We start from the raw sequence: 22696 nt of genomic DNA, 5'->3' as shown, positions 1-22696 counted from the left end.
CTTTTAGCCTAAAGATACTTGTAGCTACAGCTGCATTCCAGCCAGGGAAAGATAGCAGAAGAGAGGGCTAACCCTCTCAGCTAAAGCCCGAGGCAGAAGCTGCTCACTGAGCTTTCCTCAGTCCCCTGCGCTGGGCCTGACCTCACGGGGCTGGGGTGCCCTGCCCGCCGGGGTGGCGAGCTACTCTGGGACTAATAGGCATCACCAGCCCTGCCAGGTACAGAGGAGGTGCAGAGAGACTTACCTTGGGGCCACAGTGCCTTCCATGTTTGGATTATTGAAGGAATGAAGTCAGGGAGGAGACTGCTAAAGTCTGGAAGGTCCCCCCAGCTTCCTAGGGCAGACCCCAGACTCTACCCATCATTTCTACTTGGAGATGAAGGCACCTGCCTGCTCGCAGGGGCTCCCTCTTCCGTGCACCCCCTACCTGGAAGGGGCTGGGAAGTCAGGGGCCAGAGACCCTGGACGGGGTGGGGGTGGCGTGTGAGGCTGAGGTCTGGCCAGTCCCAAGGGCCTGTCCTTAGTGTTCCTCTCTGGGCCTCAGTTTCCTCATGTGCCCTGGGGGGGTGGTAGTGAGGGGCTGCAGGGGGCACTGCGGTGCCTGGGCCCTGCCCGGCCCTGAGCGGCCTCCCTTCCCCATGTAGGAGGGCCCCGGAGAGTGGCTGACACTGGACTCCCAGGTCATCATGGCCGACAACGAGATCTGCGGCACCAAGGACCCCACCTGCCACTGCATCCTGCTGGACACGCGCTTCGAGCTGCCCCTGGGTGCGGCGGCCTGGCCCGGGAGGGTCGGGTGGGGCCTCTCGCCTTCCCTCCAGCTCCCCCATACGGAGCCCACAGCACAGGGCACATCTGAGCCTCCTGGCAGGGCCCTGGAACATTTCGGGGTGGGACAGGAGGGACCACAACAGAATGATGAGAGACAGACAAAAAGACGAGAGACAACATGAGAGACAAAGCAACAAAGACAGATGAGAGACAGCGAGGGAAAGCCGATGAGAGAGCCACAATGGCACGAGTCGGACGGCCACAGAGGGGAGCAGCGGGAGATAGAGAAGGCAGAGTGGCACAGACATGCCCAGGTCCCCTTTCTAGAAGCCTGCGTGGTCTTTCCAAGGGCCTGCCGCGTCCCGCCAGCCCCAGGCAGCCGCGCCGCCCTGTCCACGGCCTGGCTGTGACTGAGTGGCTCTGCTTGCAGACATCCCGGAGGAGGAGGCGCGCTACTGGGCCAAGAAGCTGGAGCAGCTGAACGCCATGCGGGACCAGGATGAGGTATGCCATCCGGCCCTCAGCCTCTGCCACTGCCCTGTCCCTGTCTCTCTCCTGTCTGCTTCCATCTTTCTGTCCCATGGGGAGGGGAGGGGGGGCTGGGAGGCAGGTGGCACAGACCACTGCCTGATCCTAATGCTGTCCATCTCCACAGTACCCGTTCCGGGATGAGCCCGACAAGCCCCTGCCCGTGCCCAGCAGCCAATGCTGTGAGTGTCCCTTGTCCGCCCTCTCCACCACCACCCTGTCCAGCACCTGCAGAGCGTAGCGTCCTGGTGCTGGGTCCACTGGCCTCAGCCTGGTGTCTCTCTCTGAAATAGAGCCCATGGAGGCCCCCACTCTGAGGGATGTGGGAAGTGTCCCTGGGGCCCCGCAGGGGCACGGACACCAGTATGTAGGCCAGTAGGTCCCTTGGTCACCCGGTGCATGGGGGGCCCATCGGGCATTCAGCAAACCCACGGGGCCACCCAGATCCCAGGCCACCTGGGGCCAGGCAGTGGGGTCAGCACCGGTTCCAGCACCTCACACCTGCAGGCCCCTCCTTTCTCAGATGAAGCCCAGCAGTGGGAGACGTGACATGCTCAAGGTCACACAGTTGACAAGCAGCAGAGCCAGGAGTTGAATGCAGGTCTGAGAAACCCTATGGTTTCTCTTTCTATTATACCAAGTCTGTTAGTATCATGACGGTTAGTGAGCCGGGTCGCTGGCCTGGGCTGCCCTAACCCCCAGGCTGTACCGTCTTCAGTCTGTCTCCTGGCTCACTGGGACCACGGGTGCCAGGGGGTCCGGCTGCCCTCTGTCTCTTGGTCATGGTAGTGGCTGTGTCCCTCTGCTTGTCCCCCTTGGCTTTGGACAGAGGCCCCTGCATCAGGATGTCCCTGCCCTCAGAGTAGGGACCAAATGACAACATAGCCCTGGGTGGAGGCCCTGTCACACCCACCTCCTCCTCAGCTCCCTGCCGGCTCCCCGGCTCCCCCAGGGGCCCAGGACCGTGGGGCACAGCCTGGAGGGGGGTAGGCCATGCAGCTGGTTCCCACCTTGACGTTGGGGTGCCATTGAGAAGGTACCTGGTGTCCCCTGCCTGGGGACAGGGCCAGGCGGTGTGGGAGGGAGCAGAGGCACAAAGCCAGGAGACTTTCAGTTGGGAAATGGAGGCACCGCCTTGCTGTGTGCTGGTTGCTGAGTGTACACAGAAGAGCACTGTGGCTGTTGCCTAGAGGAAGCAGCTGAGGGTTGGAAAAGGCAGGACTCAGCGCAGAGAAATTTCCAGAGGCTGGATGGAGGCGGAGCATGGTTTCTCTTCTTGGCCTGCCGCTGGGGCTGTGTGACTTTGGGCTGCTCGCTGGGCCCCCTCTCTGAGCTCAGCCCTGATGAGGAACAAGTGTGGTTTCTCTTTTGACTTTTTTTTATCCATGAGCAGGAGTAGAAGGAGGTCTCATAGTCCTGGGTCCCAGTTCCCATTCGCTACTTCCTGGCGTAGTCCTCAGAGGGGCTGGACAGTGGGGACCCTGCTTCCTCCTGAGGGGGAGAACATAAGACACCAGGGACCCCACCCCAGGGCCTGGGCAGGGGAGGGGCGAGTGAGGGGCATGTGGCACCCGTCACCTGTTCGTCTGCCCTTTCTCTTTGTAGGCAACTGGAATTACTTTGGCTGGAATGAGCAGAGTAAGTAAGGTGCCTCTTCCCAGGGGCTATGAGACCATCTGGGGACCCCACGGTCCCTGCAGGCAGCCAAGACAATCTGTCCTGTCCTCAGTGCCCACCTGGACCCTGCTCTGTCTGTGTGGGGGAACAGACGGGTCCAGAAGGGACCCTGCCTCCTCTCCTCCCCTGCTGGGCACCAGAACCCTCTTGGTTGTGTGTGTGTGTGTGTGTGTGTGTGTGTGTGTGTGTGTGTGGTGTGTGTGCACATGTGCACACTGATCCTAGGGCTTGAACTCAGCCTTGGTATTATCCCTAGCTTTTTTGCTCAAGGCTGGCCCTATACCACTTGAGCCACAGTTCAGCTTCCCACTTTTTACTGGTTAATTGGAGGTAAGAGTCTCAGGGACTTCCCTGCTTTGGCTGGCATCAAACTACAGCCCTCAAATCTCAGCCTCCTGATTAGCAAGGATTACAGATGTGAGCTGCCAGCACCAGGCCAGGACTCCCTTCTTTCTTCTCTTGAATAAGTTCATCCCTTCCATCTTTTGTCTGTACCGTCCCCTCCTGGAAGTGGACCACGTCACGGTGGTTTTGATAGAGCCTGGGCATTGGCAAAGTTAATGCTGGTATGTGGTAGGGCCTGCCTTGGACCCCCATAGTGTAGGTTCATCCTTGCTCAGGGGGGACACAAAGGACCCCCCTCCTGGTTCTAAAGCTCCTAACTCTGTTAACACAAACACTACCCTTCATCTGTTCTCATAACAATTCCTCTTACTGGGTGAGCAGCCAGTGAACCCCCAAGTCTGGGGGAGTGCGTTCACCCCGTTTGCTCCCCTCTCCCTCTTTTCCCCCTCTTGTCTAGACGACGACCCCGATAGTGCAGTGGACGATCGGGACAGTGACTACCGGAGCGAGACCAGCAACAGCATCCCCCCGCCCTACTATACCACGTCCCAGCCCAACGCCTCGGTGCACCAGTATGCCGTGCGGCCGCCACCCCTGGGCTCGCGGGAGTCCTACAGCGACTCCATGCACAGCTACGAGGAGTTCTCAGAGCCGCGGGCCCTCAGGTAGTCGCCCAGGGTCAGTGGAGGTCAGTGGGCCCATTCTACAGACTCCAGGTTCATGTGGGCCGTTGGGCCTTTCCATTACCCAGATGCTGGCACAAAAATTCTAGAAGGTTGGTAGAGGGTGGTTTGGCTCCAAGCGAGGGATCACCTGTCCCCCTGGGTCTGACAGGAAGGACCTCAGCAGCATCTCCTGTGAAAGCCTCCATCCACCTCTGCAGATCCAGATCTGCACCTGCTTCTGGGAGGAGATGGAGGCCCAGGGCCACAGTGTCCATGGCTCCCATGGCCATGGCTGGGTACTGGGGAAGGCAGCGTTCAGCTGTGGCAGCACCGTGGTGCCTGTATCTCCATCCTTCAGTCTGGGTGGGGACAGGAAGGCTGAGGAAACCATCAGCCGTGTAGCAGTTTTTACCACCAGCGTCCAGCCATCTAGAGCAGGAGGAGCATGCTGGGTGCTCAGTCCTGCCTGGCGTCCAGGGCAGGGGCTTGCACACAGTAGGCGCTCAGTCCTGCCTGGTGTCCAGGGCAGGGGCTTGCACACAGTAGGCACTCACTCGCTGGCCTACCCTGCCTGGTGAGACCACCCAGCTGAGCCCCGACCTCTCCCAGCCCCACAGGCAGCAGCCGCTATGCGTCATCCGGGGAGCTGAGCCAGGGCAGCTCACAGCTGAGCGAGGACTTCGACCAGGATGAGCAGAGCCTGCAGGGCTCCGAGCTGGAGGATGAGCGGGACCGGGACTCCTACCACTCCTGCCACAGCTCAGTGAGCTACCACAAGGACTCACCACACTGGGACCAGGACGAGGAGGACCTGGAGGACCTGGAGGATGAGGAGCTGCCTGAGGAGGAGGAGGAGGAGGAGGAAGAGGAGGAAGAAGAAGAGGAAGAAGAGGAAGAGGAGGAAGAGATCCCTGATGACCTAGGCAGTTATGCTCAGCTTGAAGAGGGGGCTGTGGATGAGCCCAAAGACTTCAAGCGCGTCAGCCTCCCACCGGCTGCACCCGAGAAGGAGGACACGGCCCCGATGCCGCCCACAGAGGGCTCTGAGGTGACCAAGGGGGTCCCCAAGCCGGCCACACCCGAGGAAGCGCCTAGAGCCGAGCGGACACCTGAGTCTGAGCCCCCCCAGGCTGAGGAGAGGTAACAGGACAGGGCTGAGTGGCAGTCACCAGCCACAGGCCAGCACGGATGTGGGCAGTGGTCACAAGACTGTGGCTTTATTGGGAAGGTCAGAGGTGATCAGAGGTGTGACCTTAGTGCTTCTGAGGTGGGAGAGGGCACAAGAAGGTGGGGTGGGCCCATGGTTAGAAGACTTGGAGGCCTGGGGACTGTGGAGGATGAGGTAGGGGGAGGCATAGGCAGATAATGGAGCCGTGGAACACCATACCTCTTTGGTGAGTGGAAGGCAGAGGCAAGGCTGGGTTTGTGGAAAGCTGTTCTGATGGCTCACAAAGTCCTGGGCTCAGTTTCAGGCAACGAGAAGATGAGGAAGGCCATGAGGGTCAGGATTCCATGTCAAGGGCCAAGGCCAACTGGCTTCGGGCCTTCAACAAGGTTCGGATGCAGCTGCAGGAGGTGAGTGACGGTCCTGCCCTCCCTCAGCCAGGTTTTCCTTACCCACAACCTGCTGGGTCTCCTCCACAACCTGCTTGGTAATTCCCAGCATCCCACACAGCCTGCTTGGCCCCACCCACAATCAGCCTGGCAATACCCAATATCCCACACAGCCTGCCTGGCCCCACCTACAACCTGCTTGGCCCTGCCCACAAACACCTTGGCAATACCCAACATCCATCCCACACAGCCTGCCTGGCCCCACCCACAACCTGCTTGGCCCCACCCACAATCACCTTGGCAATACCCAACATCCCACACAGCCTGCCTGGCCCCGCCCACAACTGGCCTGGCCCTCCCATAACCTTCTGGACCTGCCTACAACCTGCTTGGTAATACCCAGCATCCCACACAGCCTGCTTAGGTCTGGCCATGCCCAGTACCCCACCCTTTCCCAATTGGCTCCTCTGATCACCGCTGGTGGCTTGTCCATGTCCTGTTCAGATCTGGCCATCACCACCCCTGCCTGTCTCCCAGCCACCCTGGCCCTTTCCTGGTCCCTGCCACACCTTTCCCATGGTCACCCATACCTAGACTGGCCATGGCCACCCCCACCCAAGCTGATCTTGCCCCCCCTCTGCCCCCCACCTCCCACACCCAACCACACACAGCTTCGTCACATCCCACAGAGCTGCGCCCTTATCAAGGGGACCCTTCACACATAGGAGGTCCAGAACAGACTCCCCGGGAGACTACCAGATATCACGACTGCAGAAATTCCTTTTTCTCTCTGCCTCTTTTGTTGTTTGCTTGAGGCAATGTAGCTCAGGCCCCCTCAGCCTCATAGGTGGGCACTCACTGCCCTGCGTGGCTAGAGTTGTCAAAATTTCAAACCAAAATTCTTACCTTGTTTTAAAATCTAATTTTATGTTATTTTTGACTAAGTCATGCATTCGTATGCTTCTAAATTTCAAAAGGTAGAAAGGCTCTACAGTGAAAAGTCCATTGCTGACTTTCACTCAGTGAAAGTTAAATGAAAGCTAGCGGCAACCGCCGCCACCGTGGACCTGACCGCCAGGCTGGGGTGTGGGCCAGGGTCCCTCCCAGCGCTGCGGACCTGACCGCCAGGCTGGGGTGTGGGCCAGGGTCCCTCCCAGTGCTGCGGGCATGAGAAGCACCGATTCCGAGATCTCAGCAGCAGCGTCTCATGCTGCCTCTTGGGTTCCCACGGCCACCCTGGAGTTGTGTCTGTCACAGGAGAGGTGGGAGAGTGTTCTGGGCAGGAATGAGAAGGCATGCCAGCTGAGGGCAAAGGCCCCGGTGCAGGCGAGCTGAGGAGTGACTGAGGACACAGGGTGTTCAGAGACTGACAGCATCCTGAGTGTTGAACCAGAGGAGTGCTAGCACTAAGGCTGGCTGGATTTGGCAGTGCATGCCTTTAATCTCAGCCCTGAAGGGCTGAGGCAAGAAGACTGAAGGTTTGAGGCCAGCATGGAATACAAGCAAGATCCTGCCTCAGGGAAGCGGAGCTCACGCCTGTCATCCCAGCTACTCAGGAGACAGAGATCTGAGGATCGCGGTTCAAAGCCAGCCTGGGCAGGAAAGTCCATGAGACTCTTTATCTCCAATGAACCACTAGAAAACTAGAAGTGGCACTGTGACTCAGTGATAGAGCGTTAGCCTTGAGCTGAAGAGCTGAGAGACAGTGCCCAGGCCCAGAGTTCAAGCCCCACAACTGACCAAAAAAAAAAAAAAAAAAGAAAAGGAGTAGATTTTAGCCCCCGAACACCTCAGAACCATGGTGCATGACCTCTTGAGAATGCTGCAGTCTGGTGGTGGTGGGTGACAGATGCTCACGTGCCCGCCAGCCCATTTCACTGAAGGACAAAGTGAGCACCCGAGAAATCTAGGGGATCCCTAGGTAGACACTCCCAGGTACAGGACACAGGCGTCCTGACTCCAGTGCAAGCCGGCACAGGGTGGGAGGTGGAGCTTGCCTGGGAGAGGAGGGGAGGACATAGCGATCATATCTGCCTGTCTGTCTGTCCTGCAGGCCCGGGGAGAAGGCGAGATGTCTAAGTCCTTGTGGTTCAAAGGCGGGTGAGTGACAGTCCTGTGGGTGTTGGGAGGAAATTCGGAACCCAGAGCTCAGTAGCATCTGGGCACAGCCCAGTGAGGGTGGGAATGGCTTCAGGACTGAGAGATTTCTGGGTTTTTGGGTTTTTTTGTTTGTTTGTTTGTTTTTGGTAGGTCGTGGAGCTTGGACTTGGGCCTGGGCGCTGTCCCTCAGTTCTTCAGCTCAAGGCCAGCGCTCTATCACTTGAACCACAGCGCCAATTCTGGCTTTTTCTGCTCATGTGGTTCTGAGGAATCAAACCCAGGGCCTCATGCATGCAAGGCAAGCGCTCTACCACTGAGTCACCTTCCCAGCCCCTTGTTTTTTGCCAGTCCTGGGGCTTGAACTCTGGGCTTGGGCACTGTCCCTGAGCTCTTTTGCTCAAGACTAACACTCTTACCAATTGAGCCACAGCGCCACCTCCAGCTTCTTTTGTGGTTTAATTGGAGTTAAGTCTCAGACTTTCCTGCCCTGGCCATCCTCAGATCTTGGCCTCCTGAGTAGCTAGGATTACAGGTTTCAGCCGCCAGTACCTGGCTGTTGGTTTGAGTTTTTGTGTTTTTGTTTTTGTTTTTTGTCAGTCCTGGGGTGCTGTCCCTCAGCTCTTCAGCTCAAGGCGAGCGCGCTACCACTTGAACCACAGTGCCACTTCTGGCTTTTTCTGCTTATGTGGTGCTGAGGAATCGAACCTAGGGCCTCAGGCATGCAAGGCAAGCGCTCTATCACTGAGCCACCTTCCCAGCCCATGGTTTGAGTTTTTGAGCTATGGTCTTGCTGAACTCCTAGGCTAAAGGGTTCCTGCTGCTTGGGTCCCCTGAACTCAGGTGATCATCCCCAAGCAGGGGAGAGGCTCGGTGCCACTGCCAGGTCCTGAAGAACTGAGTTCAAGATGAAAGAAACTCATTGCTACACCCCATTTACAACCCTGGAGTGATTTTATATTTTTTTTCTTTTCTTTTCTTCAATTGTTTTAATTCCTCAGGTTCTCACCTTGTAGCACTTTAGTTAATGAGAACCATTTAGTTTTAAATGAGGCATGCTGGCACATCTGAGCTCTTGAGTTTACTGGTTTGCAGGGATGTCAGATGGTTAGTGGGGAGGGCACACTTGTGTTTGAAAATAGCAACCAGGCAGTGACCTCCTTCACTGCGATGTCTGCAAGCACCAGCAGCTAGGATTCTAAAAATAACCCAGCAGGTGTCTGGCTGGAGTCTGGACTGGGGAGCCTTGGGCAGGAGAATTCTCTCAGGATCTGCCTTCTGGGTGGGGCAGGGAGGCTGCCCACCTGACCACAGCAGGGGCTCAGGGCTGCTGCCATGTCATTGGCTGCTGCCCCTCTCTTTAGCCAATGGGAAGGAAGCCTGTGCAGGGAAGCCACACCCTGAATCCTGACAGGCAGCTGCACCTCAATAAAGGGGGGGTCTCGTCACTGGGCATCTCCCAGAGTGCCCCTTTCAACACAGCAGTTGATGCAAAGCCACCTACAGATGGCAACACAAACAGGATTCTAATTCTCTGACATGACCCCTTCCCAGGTGGAGGTGAGAGGCACGGTGGCAGCCTCAGGGTTGGGCACAAAGGGCATTTGTCTTCAGTTAGTTTAGTCCTCAGATGTGCCCTAGGCAGGTTTTCAGTTCATAAAAATGCCCTTGTTAGCCGGGCGCTGGTGGTTCACACCTGTCATCCTAGCTACTCAGGAGGCTGGGATCTGAGGATCGCGGTTCAAAACCAGCCCAGGCAGGAGAGACCGTGAGACTCATCGCCAATAACCACCAGAAAAATCGGAAGTGGCGCTATAGCTCAAGTGGTAGAGTGCTTGCCTTGAGCTGAAGAGCTGAGGGACAGCACCCAGGCCCAGAGTTCAAGTCCCACGGCCGACCAAAAAAAAAAAAAAAATGCCCTTGTTACCCTCCCCCCCCCCGCCCCCCGCTGCCGTCTCTTAGATTCGGATTTGGAAGTGTCTTCGTTTCCTGTAAACCCAGACCTTCAGCGTGGGACCTCGCTCCCAAGCTGAGATCAAAGCCTTGTTCCCTTAGACCTAGGGACACAGCCTTCTCCTCTGTCGTCTGTCCAAGCCTCCCTTCACCCCTCTTGCTTTGTAAGTCACTCAGCACCACCTCTGCCTGACTGTTACAGCACATGGATATCTTCTCCCTGTTTCTCTTTTTCTTGATCTGGTGCTGAGGCTTGAAACCCAGGCATAGCTGTTTTTGCTCAAGAATGGTGTTTTCCCATTTGAGCCAATGCCTCCGCTTCAGGCATTTTTGCTGGCTAATTGGAAATAAGAGTCTCTTGGATTTGTCTGCCCAGGCTGGCTTTGAACTGGGATCCTCAGATCTTGGCCACTGGTGCCTGGCTTCCTGTGTCTCCTTTTGTAAAGATAATTCTCAGCTGCTGAAAGATATCAGTTTCCAGAGGTTCCTCATACATACTAAGGGGTCACACCTACACCTCGCTCCCACACAAGGCCCATCCTGCAGTCTTGGGGCTCAGGGTAGCTTTGCTCAGGGCCCTGTTCAACCTTTGGTCTCACCGGTGAGCTGTCTGTGTGTGGAATGAGGAAGCCTGGGTCCTCTGTGTCCCTTTGTGCCCTGCAGCCCTGGTGGAGGCCTCATCATCATCGATAGCATGCCGGACATCCGAAAGAGGAAGCCCATCCCCCTTGTGAGCGACCTGGTGAGCGCCACCCTGTCTGGGCCAGCCCAGGGCAAGGGGGCCCGCGCTGGGGCGGGGCTGTGGAGGCTTCTCTGGGACTAATCCAGTCTGGTTTCTACCCCCTGTGCGGCGGGACACTGCAGGCTATGGTGAGTGGGGGTGATGTGGCACCTGCAGTCTCCTCAGAAGGGGGGAAGTGTGTTTCCAATTGTCTATGGCATGTTTTGGGGGGACCGGTCCACGGCCTCAGCCACCTGTTCCTTCACGTGGCTAACGGCTTCCCTGTGCCTGGTCCATTGCTAGGGGTGACTCCCAAGCCCCGAGTGTGGGGAATGTGAGCTGGGGTGGGGCTGCCCTCCTCCTCAGGGCCCCTTGTGACCCAGACCCTCTGTCACTCCCCGATCCGTCCCGTGGCCGCACGGTGGCCTGGCGTCCTGTGGTGGCGGGCCCCCCTGTGGCCGGCTGTGTGACTGACACCTTTGGATCCTCGGGCCCCAGTCTCTGGTCCAGTCCAGGAAAGCCGGCATCACCTCGGCCTTGACCTCCAGCACACTGAACAACGAGGAGCTGGTGCGTGAGGAGCCTCTGGGCTCCCTCCTTGGGGGTGGACTGGACTGGGAAAAGGAAGCGGGGTGATGATGGAGGCGGGCATCCCGCAACCCGATGGGGCTCAGGGGTCCCTGCCGGGCCCCTGCAGAAAAACCACGTTTACAAGAAGACCCTGCAAGCCTTAATCTACCCCATCTCCTGCACCACGCCGCACAACTTCGAGGTGTGGACGGCCACCACGCCCACCTACTGCTACGAGTGCGAGGGGCTGCTGTGGGGCATCGCGCGGCAGGGCATGCGCTGCACCGAGTGCGGGGTCAAGTGCCACGAGAAGTGCCAGGATCTGCTTAATGCCGACTGCCTGCAGCGTGAGCCGGGGGTGGGCGGTGGGCGGGGTGGTGGGCGGGGGCGGGGCTGAGTGGTGGGTGGTGCCCTGGGAGCAGGGCTGAGGAGAGGCTTTGCATCTGGGCCTGGTTCTGGTCACATGGGTGGGATGGTCTAGAGGCGGGGCCAAGGTGAGGGCCTGGTCACCGACCAGGACCTGTGGGGCTGGGCCCCGTGGCTGGGGATGCTGAACACGTGGGAAAGTGGCTCTTGGGGGCCCTCATTTGAGCCCCACTTCTTAAACTGGTGTGGCCCCCTCCGGGGAACACATGTAGTGGAGGTCTGGGGACAGTGACGGGCCTGGGGCGTCCTCAGGGGCTGCGGAGAAGAGCTCAAAGCACGGTGCTGAGGACCGGACCCAGAACATCATCATGGTGCTCAAAGACCGCATGAAGATCCGAGAGCGCAACAAGCCCGAGATCTTCGAGCTCATCCAGGAGATCTTTGCTGTGACTAAGACGGCGCACACGCAGCAGATGAAGGCTGTCAAGCAGAGCGTGCTGGACGGCACGTCCAAGTGGTCAGCCAAGATCAGCATCACGGGTGAGGGGTGGGGACATCTGGAGCCTCCCCCAGCTCGCGCCCCTCTCAGACCTGGGGGCAACAGCTGGCGCTCCTAGCTGGAGGCCAGGCTCCCTAAGCCACCTGGCATTGTGCAGTGGCTATTCTATAGGCCACCTCCAAGTTCAATGTCTGGTCTTCATCTGTGTCTTCCAGTGGTCTGTGCCCAGGGCTTGCAAGCAAAGGACAAGACAGGATCCAGCGACCCTTATGTCACAGTTCAGGTTGGGAAGACCAAGAAACGAACAAAAACCATCTATGGAAACCTGAACCCGGTGTGGGAAGAGAATTTCCACTTGTGAGTGCCTGGCTGGGTGCCCAGTGCTGGGGCTTCTGGCTGCTGCCAGGGGCTTTGAGGACCTGCATGTGGTAGGTGCTGACTCGTGCTCTTGCCTCTCCTCCCTACATAGTGAATGTCACAACTCCTCCGACCGCATCAAGGTACGCGTGTGGGATGAGGACGATGACATAAAATCCCGGGTGAAGCAGAGATTCAAGAGGGAGTCCGACGATTTCCTGGGACAAACAATCATCGAGGTGCGGACGCTGAGCGGCGAGATGGACGTGTGGTACAATTTGGGTGAGCGAGGATGGGATTTGCAGAGGGGAGGGAGCGGCCTGTAGAGGGGAGGGCAGAGCCTCAGATGCACAGGGCCGGGCCTGCAGAGGTTGAAGGGGTTCTGGGAAAACAGACAAGAGATCCCACCTGAGGAGAGAGAGACCTACATCCGAAGTGTAGGGTTGAGGGGCTGGGAAGGGGGCTCAGTGGTAGAGTGCTTGCCCTGCATGCATGAAGCCCTGGTTTCGATTCCTCAGTACCACACACAGAGAACAAGCCTGAAATGGTGCTGTGGCTGAAATGGTAGAGTGCTAGCCTTGAGCAAAAGAAGCTCAGGGCCAGCACCCAGGCCCAGAGTTCAAGCCCCAGAACTGACAAAAAAAAAAAGAAGTGTAGAGTTGAAGAGTGGAGGAAGCAAGGTCTCCATGCCTTACTTGGTCTGATAGGAGAGACAGGGCTTAGAATTAGATGGGGGAGACAGCCCCCAGAACACAGTGTGTATGTAAAGGAAGGATGGGGGCTGAGGAATGCCCTCATGACGCAGCGACAAGCCTGGCCTCAGTTTCTGGGCGTCTGAGGGACCCGCAGTTAGGTCAGAGCCCTGTCTGCCCCACAGACAAGAGAACAGACAAGTCTGCAGTGTCGGGTGCCATTCGTCTGCACATCAGTGTGGAGATCAAGGGCGAGGAGAAGGTGGCCCCGTACCACGTGCAGTATACCTGTCTGCATGAGGTGAGCCCACGTGCAAGCCCACGCTCCCTCTCCACACCCCGGCTCTTGCTCCGGGCCTCAGGCTGCACCTCCGCCCGTGCCCATCAAGCCCCCTCTGGCAAGGCTGCCCTGCTCCAGCTCTGTCTAGTCCCAAGTCCTGTCCCAGGATGAAACCCTCGGGCTTGGCTGTGTGTCAGTCTGACTTCCAGCTGCCTGGGGTTCCTGGCAGAAGTCTTCCCCGCACTTGGCTTGTTGAAGGAGTTCTGAACAGCAGATGAACGAATGGTGGGATGGATGAGTGAGTAGAAGTAGACGGATTGGTAGTGGGGAGATAGATGGCTCCGTGGGTGGATGATGGACAGGTGGAGGGGTGTGTAGTGGGGGTAGATGAGAAGTAGATGGACGGCCGGGCACCGGTGCTCACACCTGTCATCCCAGCTACTCGGGAGTCTGAGCTCTGGGGATCCGTGTTTGAAGTCAGCCCGGGAAGACCAAGGTGAGAGGTTCTTATCTCCAAATAACCAGCAAAAACTAGAAGTAGATTTAAGGTTCAAGTGGTAGAGCTCCAGCCTTGAAATGATTAAGCCCCAGTTTCATCACCTAAACAAATAAAATGATGAAGCTGGGTGTGGTGTCCCACGCCTGTAATCCTAGCTACTCAGGAGACAGCAAATTGCTTAGATTAAGCAGCAAAAAACCAGAAGTAGAGGTGTGGCTCAAATAACGGAGCACCACCCAGGAGCAGAAAGAGCCAAGCGCCCTGAGGCCAAGTCCTGGTGCCAGCAAGAAAATAAGAGAAGGGAAGGACCAGTGTGTTTTAGATGTTTAGGGGTGGATGGATGACTGGACAGACAGACTGACAGGTGGCTGGATGAAGAGGAGCAGGTGGGTGGGTCCCTTTCCGCGATGCCTTGTGTGTGATATGCCCTCCACCCCCCCCCCCCCCACACACAGAACCTCTTCCACTTCGTGACGGACGTGCAGAACAACGGTGTGGTCAAGATCCCAGACGCCAAGGGGGACGACGCCTGGAAAGTGTACTACGACGAGACGGCCCAGGAGATCGTAGACGAGTTCGCCATGCGCTACGGCGTGGAGTCCATCTACCAAGCCATGACGTGAGGACCGGGGCGCCCTGCCCTGGGGAGGTCTGGGTGCTGGGAAAATAGAGGTGTCCAGTGTCCGCAGGTGGGGTGTGCGGGAAAAGCCTGGACATGGATAGATGACAGCCAGGTGGATAGAAAGATGGACATGGGCTGGGAGTGGGGGCCATGTCTGTGATCTGGCACTGAGAGGCTGCGGCAGGAGGATCACAAGCTAGAGGCCACTGTGGACTGTACTGCAAAAACCCTGGAGGGAAGAGGGGAGGGTGAGGTGGGGGGGACAGAGGGGTCAGTGGTGTCACACAGAGAAAGGCAGAGTCGGCAGAGGGGAAGGAGGGCCGGTGGAGAGGCAGCTGCTCCCAGGGTGCAGTCCTGGAGGTGAGTTGGAGTGACCTGGGCCCGTGCCTCCCTCTCTCTACACATAGCCACTTTGCCTGCCTCTCCTCCAAGTACATGTGCCCCGGGGTGCCGGCCGTCATGAGCACGCTGCTAGCCAACATCAATGCCTACTACGCGCACACCACCGCCTCCACCAACGTGTCAGCCTCCGACCGCTTTGCCGCCTCCAACTTTGGGGTCAGTCCTGGGGCCGGGGCTGGAAGGAGAGGGACCCGTGCTTGGGACTCCTGGGTTCCCAGCATAGATCTGACTTGCTTTGTGTCAGTCGCTGTTCCTCTCTGAGTCTGTTGGCCCATCAGTAGCAGCCATAGGCTGGCACAGGTGCTGTGTGGGGTGTGTAGTATGCAGAAAGTGCATCATGATCCCTTCAGCGGCCACCTCCGCCCGCCCTCTCCTCTGCAGAAAGAGCGCTTCGTGAAGCTCCTGGACCAGCTGCACAACTCCTTGCGGATCGACCTCTCCATGTATCGGGTGAGTACTTGCCTCTGCAGCTCTGGGCTCTGTCTCCCCCAGCCCGCCTCCCAGCTCCCTCCTTACCCACGCCTTCTCACTTCCAACAGAACAACTTCCCCGCCAGCAGCCCTGAGCGGCTCCAGGACCTCAAGTCCACGGTGGACCTGCTGACCAGCATCACCTTCTTCCGCATGAAGGTGCAGCCCTCCACCCACCAAGCCACACATCTTCCACCACCTGCCCTTACTGCGCCTTCTTTGCTTTGCTTTAGACTCAGAGCCTTGAGCTTGCTAGGCAGGTGCTCCGAGACTGGAGCCACGCCCCCAGCCCAGCCTTCACTATGTCATAAAAGAGTTTGAGACTGCAGCCCAGGCGGGCCTGCAGCTGGTGTGATCCTACCTGGCCTCCCCGGGGCCCTGGCGGCACAGGCCACCTGGCCAGTGCTCCATTGCTTAAAGTGACACAGCATCAAAGCTGTGCATGTAGGGTATTGTGCCGTGTTTGCATCAGGTTAGAAGTGTTCACTTTTACATTCGCTGCTGCTTTGTGCTAAAAACCTTGAAACTCCCCTTGGGTATCTCTGTGATGTGTTCAGGACATCAGCAGCTATTGCATGCCGTGCGTTGGGTTCTGACACCTACTTCTGCCTAGCTGCCACCCAGCCCCACAGTCCAGCCCGTCCCCAGCCTCCGATACCCCCATTCCTCTCCACTCCACCCTTGATTCCACAAATGACTGTGGCCCTGCCTTTCTGTGCCTGCCTGGCTTCATAGGACTTCCGTCTGTTGTCAAAATAGTATCCCCGTCCTTTTTCCTGGCTGAATGCTATTCCGTTGTGTGCATGGCCCGTGTTTTCTGTACCCCTTATGTGTTGATGGTGAGCAGTGGGCTGTGGTAAACACAGGGTGCCAATATCTCCCCCACAGCCCAGCCCTGAGGGCTGGGTCACCAGATTTTCTGGTTATGCCACTTTGGAGGGGCAGCCTCCTGGTTTTCCGCAGTGGCTGCACTCACGGTGGTGTGCCTCTCTTTCCTCCACCTCTGGCCAGCCCTCTTGTCTCCAGTCTGGTTCTCATTTGCTGCTCGTGGGCTGGAGCTGGGGCCCAGGGCCTTGTGGTGCGTGGAGTGTCACTCTCCCCCCTGCTCTCTGCCTTGCTTCTCTCCGGGAGGAATGGCGCTCAGGGGTTTGACAGTCTGCAGTGACACTGCACCATTTCTCTAACCCCAGAGTGCTGGGGAGCCGTGTTCTGGCCCGGCCTGGCCCCCATGCCTGAACCCCACCTTTCAGGTCCAGGAACTGCAGAGCCCCCCACGAGCCAGCCAGGTGGTGAAGGACTGTGTGAAGGCGTGCCTCAACTCCACCTATGAGTACATCTTCAACAACTGCCATGAGCTGTACAGCCGCGAGTACCAGACAGACCCGGTGCGGCCCGGGGGCTGTGGGGGTGGGAGGGGGCATGGCAGACAGACCCGGTGTGGCCCGGGGGCTGTGGGGGTGGGGCCCCGCCATGCCCTGGCCCCGCCCCAGAGGCCCAGGGGGCTGTGGCCCCCCCCCCCCATGCCCCGGCCCCGCCCCAGAGGCCTGGCTCTTCTGAGTCATCTCGCGCAAAGTGGGGTCAGCACCCCATCTTGGGGAAGGGGAACAGAGAGCACCACACGAGCTGTGCACAGCGCCCGCCCAGGTGCTTGGCATTAGGTGCACAGAGGCACACGGTAAGGTTGGTGGCTGAGCTGAGTTAGGCATAAAACACTAGTGTCGCAGCTCCATCCAAGGATCACTGAGGCGGACTAGGCACAGAGCCCAGGTTCATCCCTGCAGCTTGACTCACTGGAGCCATTTGAGAGGCGGTGTCATCCCAGCTCCTTGGGAGGCTGAGATTGGGAAGACTGCTGTGAGGCTTGCCTATAAACTGCACACGATCCCATCTCAACCACATCAGCTGGGCATGCTGGTACACGCGTATCATCCCAGTTACCCAGGAAGTGCACATAGGAGCATAGTGCTTTGGGTAGAATGTAGGAACCTTATTCAAGAACTAATGAGCTGGGCACCGGTGGCTCACACCTGTTATCCCAGCTTCTCAGGTGGCTGAGGACCACGGTTCAAAGCCAGCCTGGGCAGGAAAGTCTGTGAGTCTCTTATCTCCAATAAACTATCAGGAAACAAAGTGGCGCTGTGGCTCAAGTGGTAGAGTGCTCGCCTTAAGCTGAAGAGCTGAGGGACAGCGTCCAGGCCCAGAGTTCAAGCCCCATGACCAACAAAGAAAAGAAAAAGAACTTGGGAGACTAAGGGATTGGGCCCTGTGCAGCCAGGCACAGCTGTGCGCATGCAGCACCCCAGGAGCATCTGGCACAGCCGGGCCTGTGGTGGACCAGGCCCTCTCCTGCCCCTTTCCCCACCAATCCCCTAAACTGTGATTGTGCACTCGCCCACCTCCTGCTCCCCCACCCCCACCCCGCGGGCCCAGCACATCCTGGGTCTTCATAGCCTGCATGTGTATTGCCCCTTCCAGGCCAAGAAGGGCGAGGTTCCCCCAGAGGAGCAGGGGCCCAGCATCAAGAACCTGGACTTCTGGTCGAAGCTGATCACCCTGATCGTGTCCATCATCGAGGAGGACAAGAACTCCTACACACCCTGCCTCAACCAGTGAGTGCGGGACGCCGGGCCTTGTGGCCAGTGCGCATCCCCGGCCGGGCACAGAGGCCTGGGGGTCTGTGACCATGTAGCTGTATGTGGGGTCACCGTAGGTCTCCTGGCATGTGTGTAGATCCATATGGTTGGCTCTTGAGCCGTCCTGTGTGAGCGTGCAGCCGCATGGGTGGACGGGTGGGTGAGGACAAAGGTGTAGGGTGGAAGCTGGGGGAGGGGGAGCCAGGCCTTCTGCAGGGCTCGAGTCACTCACTGTCCCCCATGGCCCCCGTGCCCCTCACGGCCCCTGGAGGAGGGATGTGACGCTTTTGGCCACCTCAGCCCAGCCTCTGTGTCACCGCCTTGGCCAGGTTCCCCCAGGAGCTGAATGTGGGGAAAATCAGTGCTGAGGTCATGTGGAACCTATTTGCCCAAGACATGAAGTACGCCATGGAGGGTGAGCACCGGCGCCCGCCCCCCCCATCCCACCAGCCCCACAGCAGGCCCTCGCGCCTCAGGGCCCCGGCTGAGCCCTGCCTACCCCCCCAGAGCACGACAAGCACCGTCTCTGCAAGAGCGCCGACTACATGAACCTGCACTTCAAGGTCAAGTGGCTGTACAATGAGTACGTGGCCGAGCTGCCTGCCTTCAAGGACCGAGTCCCCGAGTACCCCGCGTAAGTCCGCCCAGCCTTGCCTTGCCTGTGCTGGCCACGGGGGGCCCCCGCTACAAGGGCCCCACAGGCTGTCTGCCGAGGATGCCCAGCCACTCGGCAGCTGGTAGGGATTCCAGCCCCGTGCCATGGATGCTGAGCGCTCAGCGCGTTCACGTCCTAGGAGCCAGGGGTCCTCAGAGCAGCCGGGACCTGCAGTGCGGGCCTACAGGCCTCACAGAGCAAACCCACTCGCTGCTCTCAGATCTGAACCAGGGCTGCCCTGGTTTGTTAGCAGCATCCTGTCTGTTTCCTGGGTGGTGGGGGACTGTGGGGTGGCCTCCATGGGAGCCCAGGGTGAGGGGACAGTGGAGGCCGTCTGTTGCAGGTGGTTTGAGCCCTTCGTCATCCAGTGGCTGGATGAGAATGAGGAGGTGTCGCGGGACTTCCTGCATGGAGCCCTGGAGCGGGACAAGAAGGATGGGGTGAGGATCCTGGCGCTCCCTGGAGCTGGGGCCAGCTGGGTGGCCGTCTTGATGTTTAGTGCAGGCGTGGCTGTGTCTTCCGTTGGTCTCTGCCCGCCTGGGTCCCCTGTGGACTGCAGCACCCTCCCTCCATGCAGGGACTGCCCTGTCCTCTGTGGACGGGGGGAGGCAAGGACCCCCACAGCCTGCCCTGACCGGGCCTCCTCCTCCCTGCAGTTCCAGCAAACCTCGGAGCATGCGCTGTTCTCCTGCTCCGTGGTGGACGTCTTTTCCCAGCTCAACCAGAGCTTTGAGATCATCAAGAAGCTGGAGTGCCCTGACCCCCAGATCGTCGGCCACTACATGCGGCGCTTCGCCAAGGTGAGCCCGGTGGGCTGGCACACAGACGTGGGGGGCACGGGGCTGGAGGTGGGCAGAGCCTGCAATGCTGTTGGTTCTGGAGCTCCCAGGGCCCGGTGGGGTTCGAGCGAGCCCCATGGAGTTGGGTTTTGAGCCGGCATTGAGGTGGCACAGAGTTCAGGGCGTTCCGGAGACCGCTGAAGTCCGTGGGACTGCCGTCAATCCAGCTTGCATGGGGGTAGCTGCCGGTGGCTTTGGGGAACAGGAGGCATCAAGTCAGGCTTGTGATGAGGGCTGGGCTCACAGGTGGTAGCCTCACAAAGCAGCTGGGCAAAGTGGGGCTGTGATTCTAGCATGGGTATGGAGTGGGGTGGAGGATGGGGGTGGGCTCAGGAGGGTTGCGAGTTCCGGCCTGGGCTGTACCCAGAGGCCTTGCCTCAAATGCAGAAGCATGCTGGGTCTCCAGAAAACCGCCATCTCCTCCCAGTGTTGTATCCCTGCGTCTTAGTGGCCATCCCGGCAGGGGTCACCCAGCCCGGTGGCCACCGGAGTCCTCGCACAGTGTGGAGGGGGTGTAGGTGGGGGCGTGACCGGAGCTCTGGGGCCCCACCCCCCATCTGTCCCCACAGACCATCAGTAACGTGCTGCTGCAGTACGCTGATATCATCTCCAAGGACTTCACCTCCTACTGCTCCAAGGAGAAGGAGAAAGTGGTGACCTGGGCACCCTGTCCTGCCCTGCCCTGTCCCACCCTGCCCAGGCCCCCATTCACACGCTGGCCACTGTTCAGCCCAGCCTTGCCCTTCCCACATCGTGCAATGGCCACGCCTATACCACCCCCTGTTACCGCCCGCCTTGCCCTGGCCCCACCCATGCCAGCATGGCCATGCCCACATGGCATCTGGTCCCGCCCACACTCTCCCCTGGATCCCTGAGATCTGCGTGGGGTGCCAGGTGCTGGTGCTTGAGTGTGTTGTGTACAGATGTGTCGTCTCTGTGCCTGTGTACTGAGTGTGAGCGTCTCTGCACACACCTGTGAGGGGGTGTGGGCGTGTGCACGCGCATGCATATTTGAGGAGTGTGTCTGACATACCTATGTGAGCCCACCGGTCAGGATGTCGGAGCCTTTCTGCTGCTCCCACATTTCCCAGCCCAGGCCCACTTAAGTCCATCCCTGGGTTAGTCCCTAGCACCCCAGTCCTATTCTCATGGCATCCCTGGGCCCCCAGCTCTCCCCTGACCCCAGCCCAATCTCTGAGATCACAGAGGGCGGTGGGGAGGGATCAGGGCCCAGCCTGGATGGGGTATCAGAGCTTGGCTTCCTCTTCCCCCGCAGCCCTGCATCCTCATGAACAACACGCAGCAGCTCCGTGTGCAGCTGGAGAAGATGTTCGAGGCCATGGGTGGGAAGCAGGTGAGCCCCAGCCATCTAGCCCGGTGTCCTCTGCAGCCTGGACAAGGGCTCCAGCTCAGCCACTCTTCAACCCAAGCCAGGCCTCAGTTTCCTCCAGCCCCTTGGGTCCCTTTCTGGGGTGTGAGGCTAAAATGCCAGGGACAGGAGTGTGGGTGCCATGTTACCTCACCTGACACCCGCCCCTCAGCTGGACGCCGAGGCCAGCGACACCCTGAAGGAACTGCAGGTCAAGCTGAACAACGTCTTGGATGAGCTCAGCCGTGTATTTGCCACCAGGTGGGGGAGCTGCCAGGTAGGGTGTGGGGAAGGGGCCGCTGCAGCCCCGCCTGGGCACGTGTGGTTTCAGTGGAGGGGCAGCGGGACACGGAGGAGCCTCCTTAGATGAAGCCAGGTTCCTAATTCTGGCCACACCGCTCACTGGCTGTGTGGCCTCAGGAGAGTGCCTTCACCACGCTGAACCTCAGCGGAGAATGGGTCAGAGATGGCGGCCGGGGCAGTGCCTGGCCCCAGTCTGAGGATGAGGGAGGTGGGCAGGAAGAGCCACAGTTGTGACCAGTCCCCCTGGCACGCTCCTGCCCTGTGGATGGTGGGGAAGCAGATCGGGGCTAGCCTGGGGGTCTGCTCCAGCTTCCAGCCACACATCGAGGAGTGTGTCAAGCAGATGGGGGACATACTAAGCCAGGTCAAGGGCACGGGCAACGTGCCGGCCAGCGCCTGCAGCAGCGTGGCCCAGGACGCCGACAACGTGCTCCAGCCCATCATGGACCTGCTGGACAGCAAGTGAGCGGCCCAGGGGGCAGGCACAGCCACGGACAGGAGCATGGGCCTGGGTGTACCACAACAGGAGCACGGGGCCTGGGGGGCTGCGTGGCCCAAAGGGTGAAAGGGTGGGGCACGAGGGATGAGAACATAGTCTAGTGCACAGCTAGCAGGACCACAGCATCTGCTTTCACAGATGACAGGTGGATGGATGAGTGTGTCCACTGGTGGGTAGATGGATGGACGGATGGACGGGTGGATGGTGGATTGGTGAATGGATGGGTGGGTGGATGGATGGGTGGATAGATGGGTGGGTGGATGGGTAGATGGATAGATGGTTGGGTAGATGAATGGGTGGATGGGTGGATAGGTGGATGGATGGATGGGTGGATAAATGGTGGGTTGGTGAATAGATGGGTGGATGGGTGGATGGATGGATGGATGGATGGATGGGTGGGTGGGTGGGTGGATGGGTGGGTGAATGGGTAGATGAATAGATGGATAGATGGTTGGGTGGGTAGGTAGATGGATGGATGGATGTGTGGATGGATGGGTGGGTGGGTGGGAAGGTGGGAGGACAGGTAGATGAGACTGGGCGGTGGATGGAGGAGTGGGGTGGAGGATGGTGGGAGAGGGTATGTTAACATTTAAGGAAGCTGGAGCAGTTGTGTGCATGTAGAAGCCTGGCTAGCAGGTGGCAGTGCTGTGGCCCCACAAATGCCTCATTTTCCCTCTGTCCTCTCTCCCTCATGGCCGTATCTGGACCCCTTGTGGTTCCTAGAGGACTGGATGGTGCTCTCTCCAGCCCTCCTCTTCAAGTTCATTCCCACACTAGACTTTCAAACACCAGTGTCTGGGTGTGTCTCTCCGTTGAACACTGCAATACCCCACGCCCTCCCCTTGCCCCCTCCTCCCCCCATCTTCAGTGAGGCCCAGGCATTCCCCTAAAGCCCAGTGCCCGCTTCTGCCTGGCCTGTGCAGTCAGCCCGGCCCAAAGTGGGCCTCGGAGCCCCCTGGGCCCCCTGAGACCAGCTTGCCACCCGCAGCCTAACGCTCTTTGCCAAGATCTGCGAGAAGACGGTGCTGAAGCGGGTGCTGAAGGAGCTGTGGAAACTGGTCATGAACACCATGGAGAGGACCATCGTGCTGCCCCCGCTCACTGACCAGACGGTGAGCCGCCAGCCTCATTGCGAGGGCCAGCAGCGGGGGGCGGGACAAAGACCCGAGGCCAGAGCAGTCGCCAGGCCAGGGCCAGTCAGAGTGACTCAAACCACCTCTGGCCAGAGGGTCCACAAGAGATTTTGCACGTGTGTCCTGTGTCAGAGGTCACAGCCTTCAGATCACACAGCGTTCAGAGGCATCTTAACGCACAGGGAAGTCATGAGGTC

The 22696-nt window shown here is 59.0% G+C and overlaps 1 protein-coding gene across 4 annotated transcripts in view; it reads left to right on the top strand.

Moving 5' to 3' along the window:
* The window catches only part of Unc13a (unc-13 homolog A), a 40847-nt gene that overhangs the window by 7286 nt on the left and 10865 nt on the right, over window positions 1–22696 (top strand). For 2 of the 4 annotated variants that reach the window (XM_042671229.1, XM_042671227.1), the window contains exons 5-34: window positions 645–768; window positions 1202–1275; window positions 1427–1481; window positions 2905–2937; window positions 3779–3986; window positions 4596–5126; window positions 5453–5561; window positions 7594–7640; window positions 10254–10332; window positions 10810–10881; window positions 11009–11228; window positions 11560–11787; window positions 11962–12103; window positions 12216–12385; window positions 12981–13096; window positions 14030–14193; window positions 14604–14754; window positions 14980–15048; window positions 15138–15227; window positions 16319–16453; window positions 17544–17677; window positions 18031–18116; window positions 18209–18335; window positions 18700–18796; window positions 19013–19156; window positions 19765–19848; window positions 20472–20549; window positions 20737–20825; window positions 21177–21329; window positions 22355–22478. In XM_042671229.1, coding sequence (XP_042527163.1) covers window positions 645–768; window positions 1202–1275; window positions 1427–1481; window positions 2905–2937; window positions 3779–3986; window positions 4596–5126; window positions 5453–5561; window positions 7594–7640; window positions 10254–10332; window positions 10810–10881; window positions 11009–11228; window positions 11560–11787; window positions 11962–12103; window positions 12216–12385; window positions 12981–13096; window positions 14030–14193; window positions 14604–14754; window positions 14980–15048; window positions 15138–15227; window positions 16319–16453; window positions 17544–17677; window positions 18031–18116; window positions 18209–18335; window positions 18700–18796; window positions 19013–19156; window positions 19765–19848; window positions 20472–20549; window positions 20737–20825; window positions 21177–21329; window positions 22355–22478 — 3933 coding nt within the window. Of the gene's footprint in view, window positions 1–644; window positions 769–1201; window positions 1276–1426; window positions 1482–2904; window positions 2938–3778; window positions 3987–4595; window positions 5127–5452; window positions 5562–7593; window positions 7641–10253; window positions 10333–10454; window positions 10461–10809; window positions 10882–11008; window positions 11229–11559; window positions 11788–11961; window positions 12104–12215; window positions 12386–12980; window positions 13097–14029; window positions 14194–14603; window positions 14755–14979; window positions 15049–15137; window positions 15228–16318; window positions 16454–17543; window positions 17678–18030; window positions 18117–18208; window positions 18336–18699; window positions 18797–19012; window positions 19157–19764; window positions 19849–20471; window positions 20550–20736; window positions 20826–21176; window positions 21330–22354; window positions 22479–22696 lie in introns of all 4 variants that reach the window. The other 2 variants (XM_042671225.1, XM_042671228.1) reach the window with 2 other exon arrangements.

Source organism: Dipodomys spectabilis, unplaced genomic scaffold (assembly GCF_019054845.1).
Source record: "Dipodomys spectabilis isolate Male_0828 unplaced genomic scaffold, ASM1905484v1 ptg000609l, whole genome shotgun sequence".
Taxonomy (NCBI): Eukaryota; Metazoa; Chordata; class Mammalia; order Rodentia; family Heteromyidae; genus Dipodomys; species Dipodomys spectabilis.
Note: the sequence above shows the minus strand (reverse complement) of the source record. Positions and strands in the feature narration are given on the sequence as shown.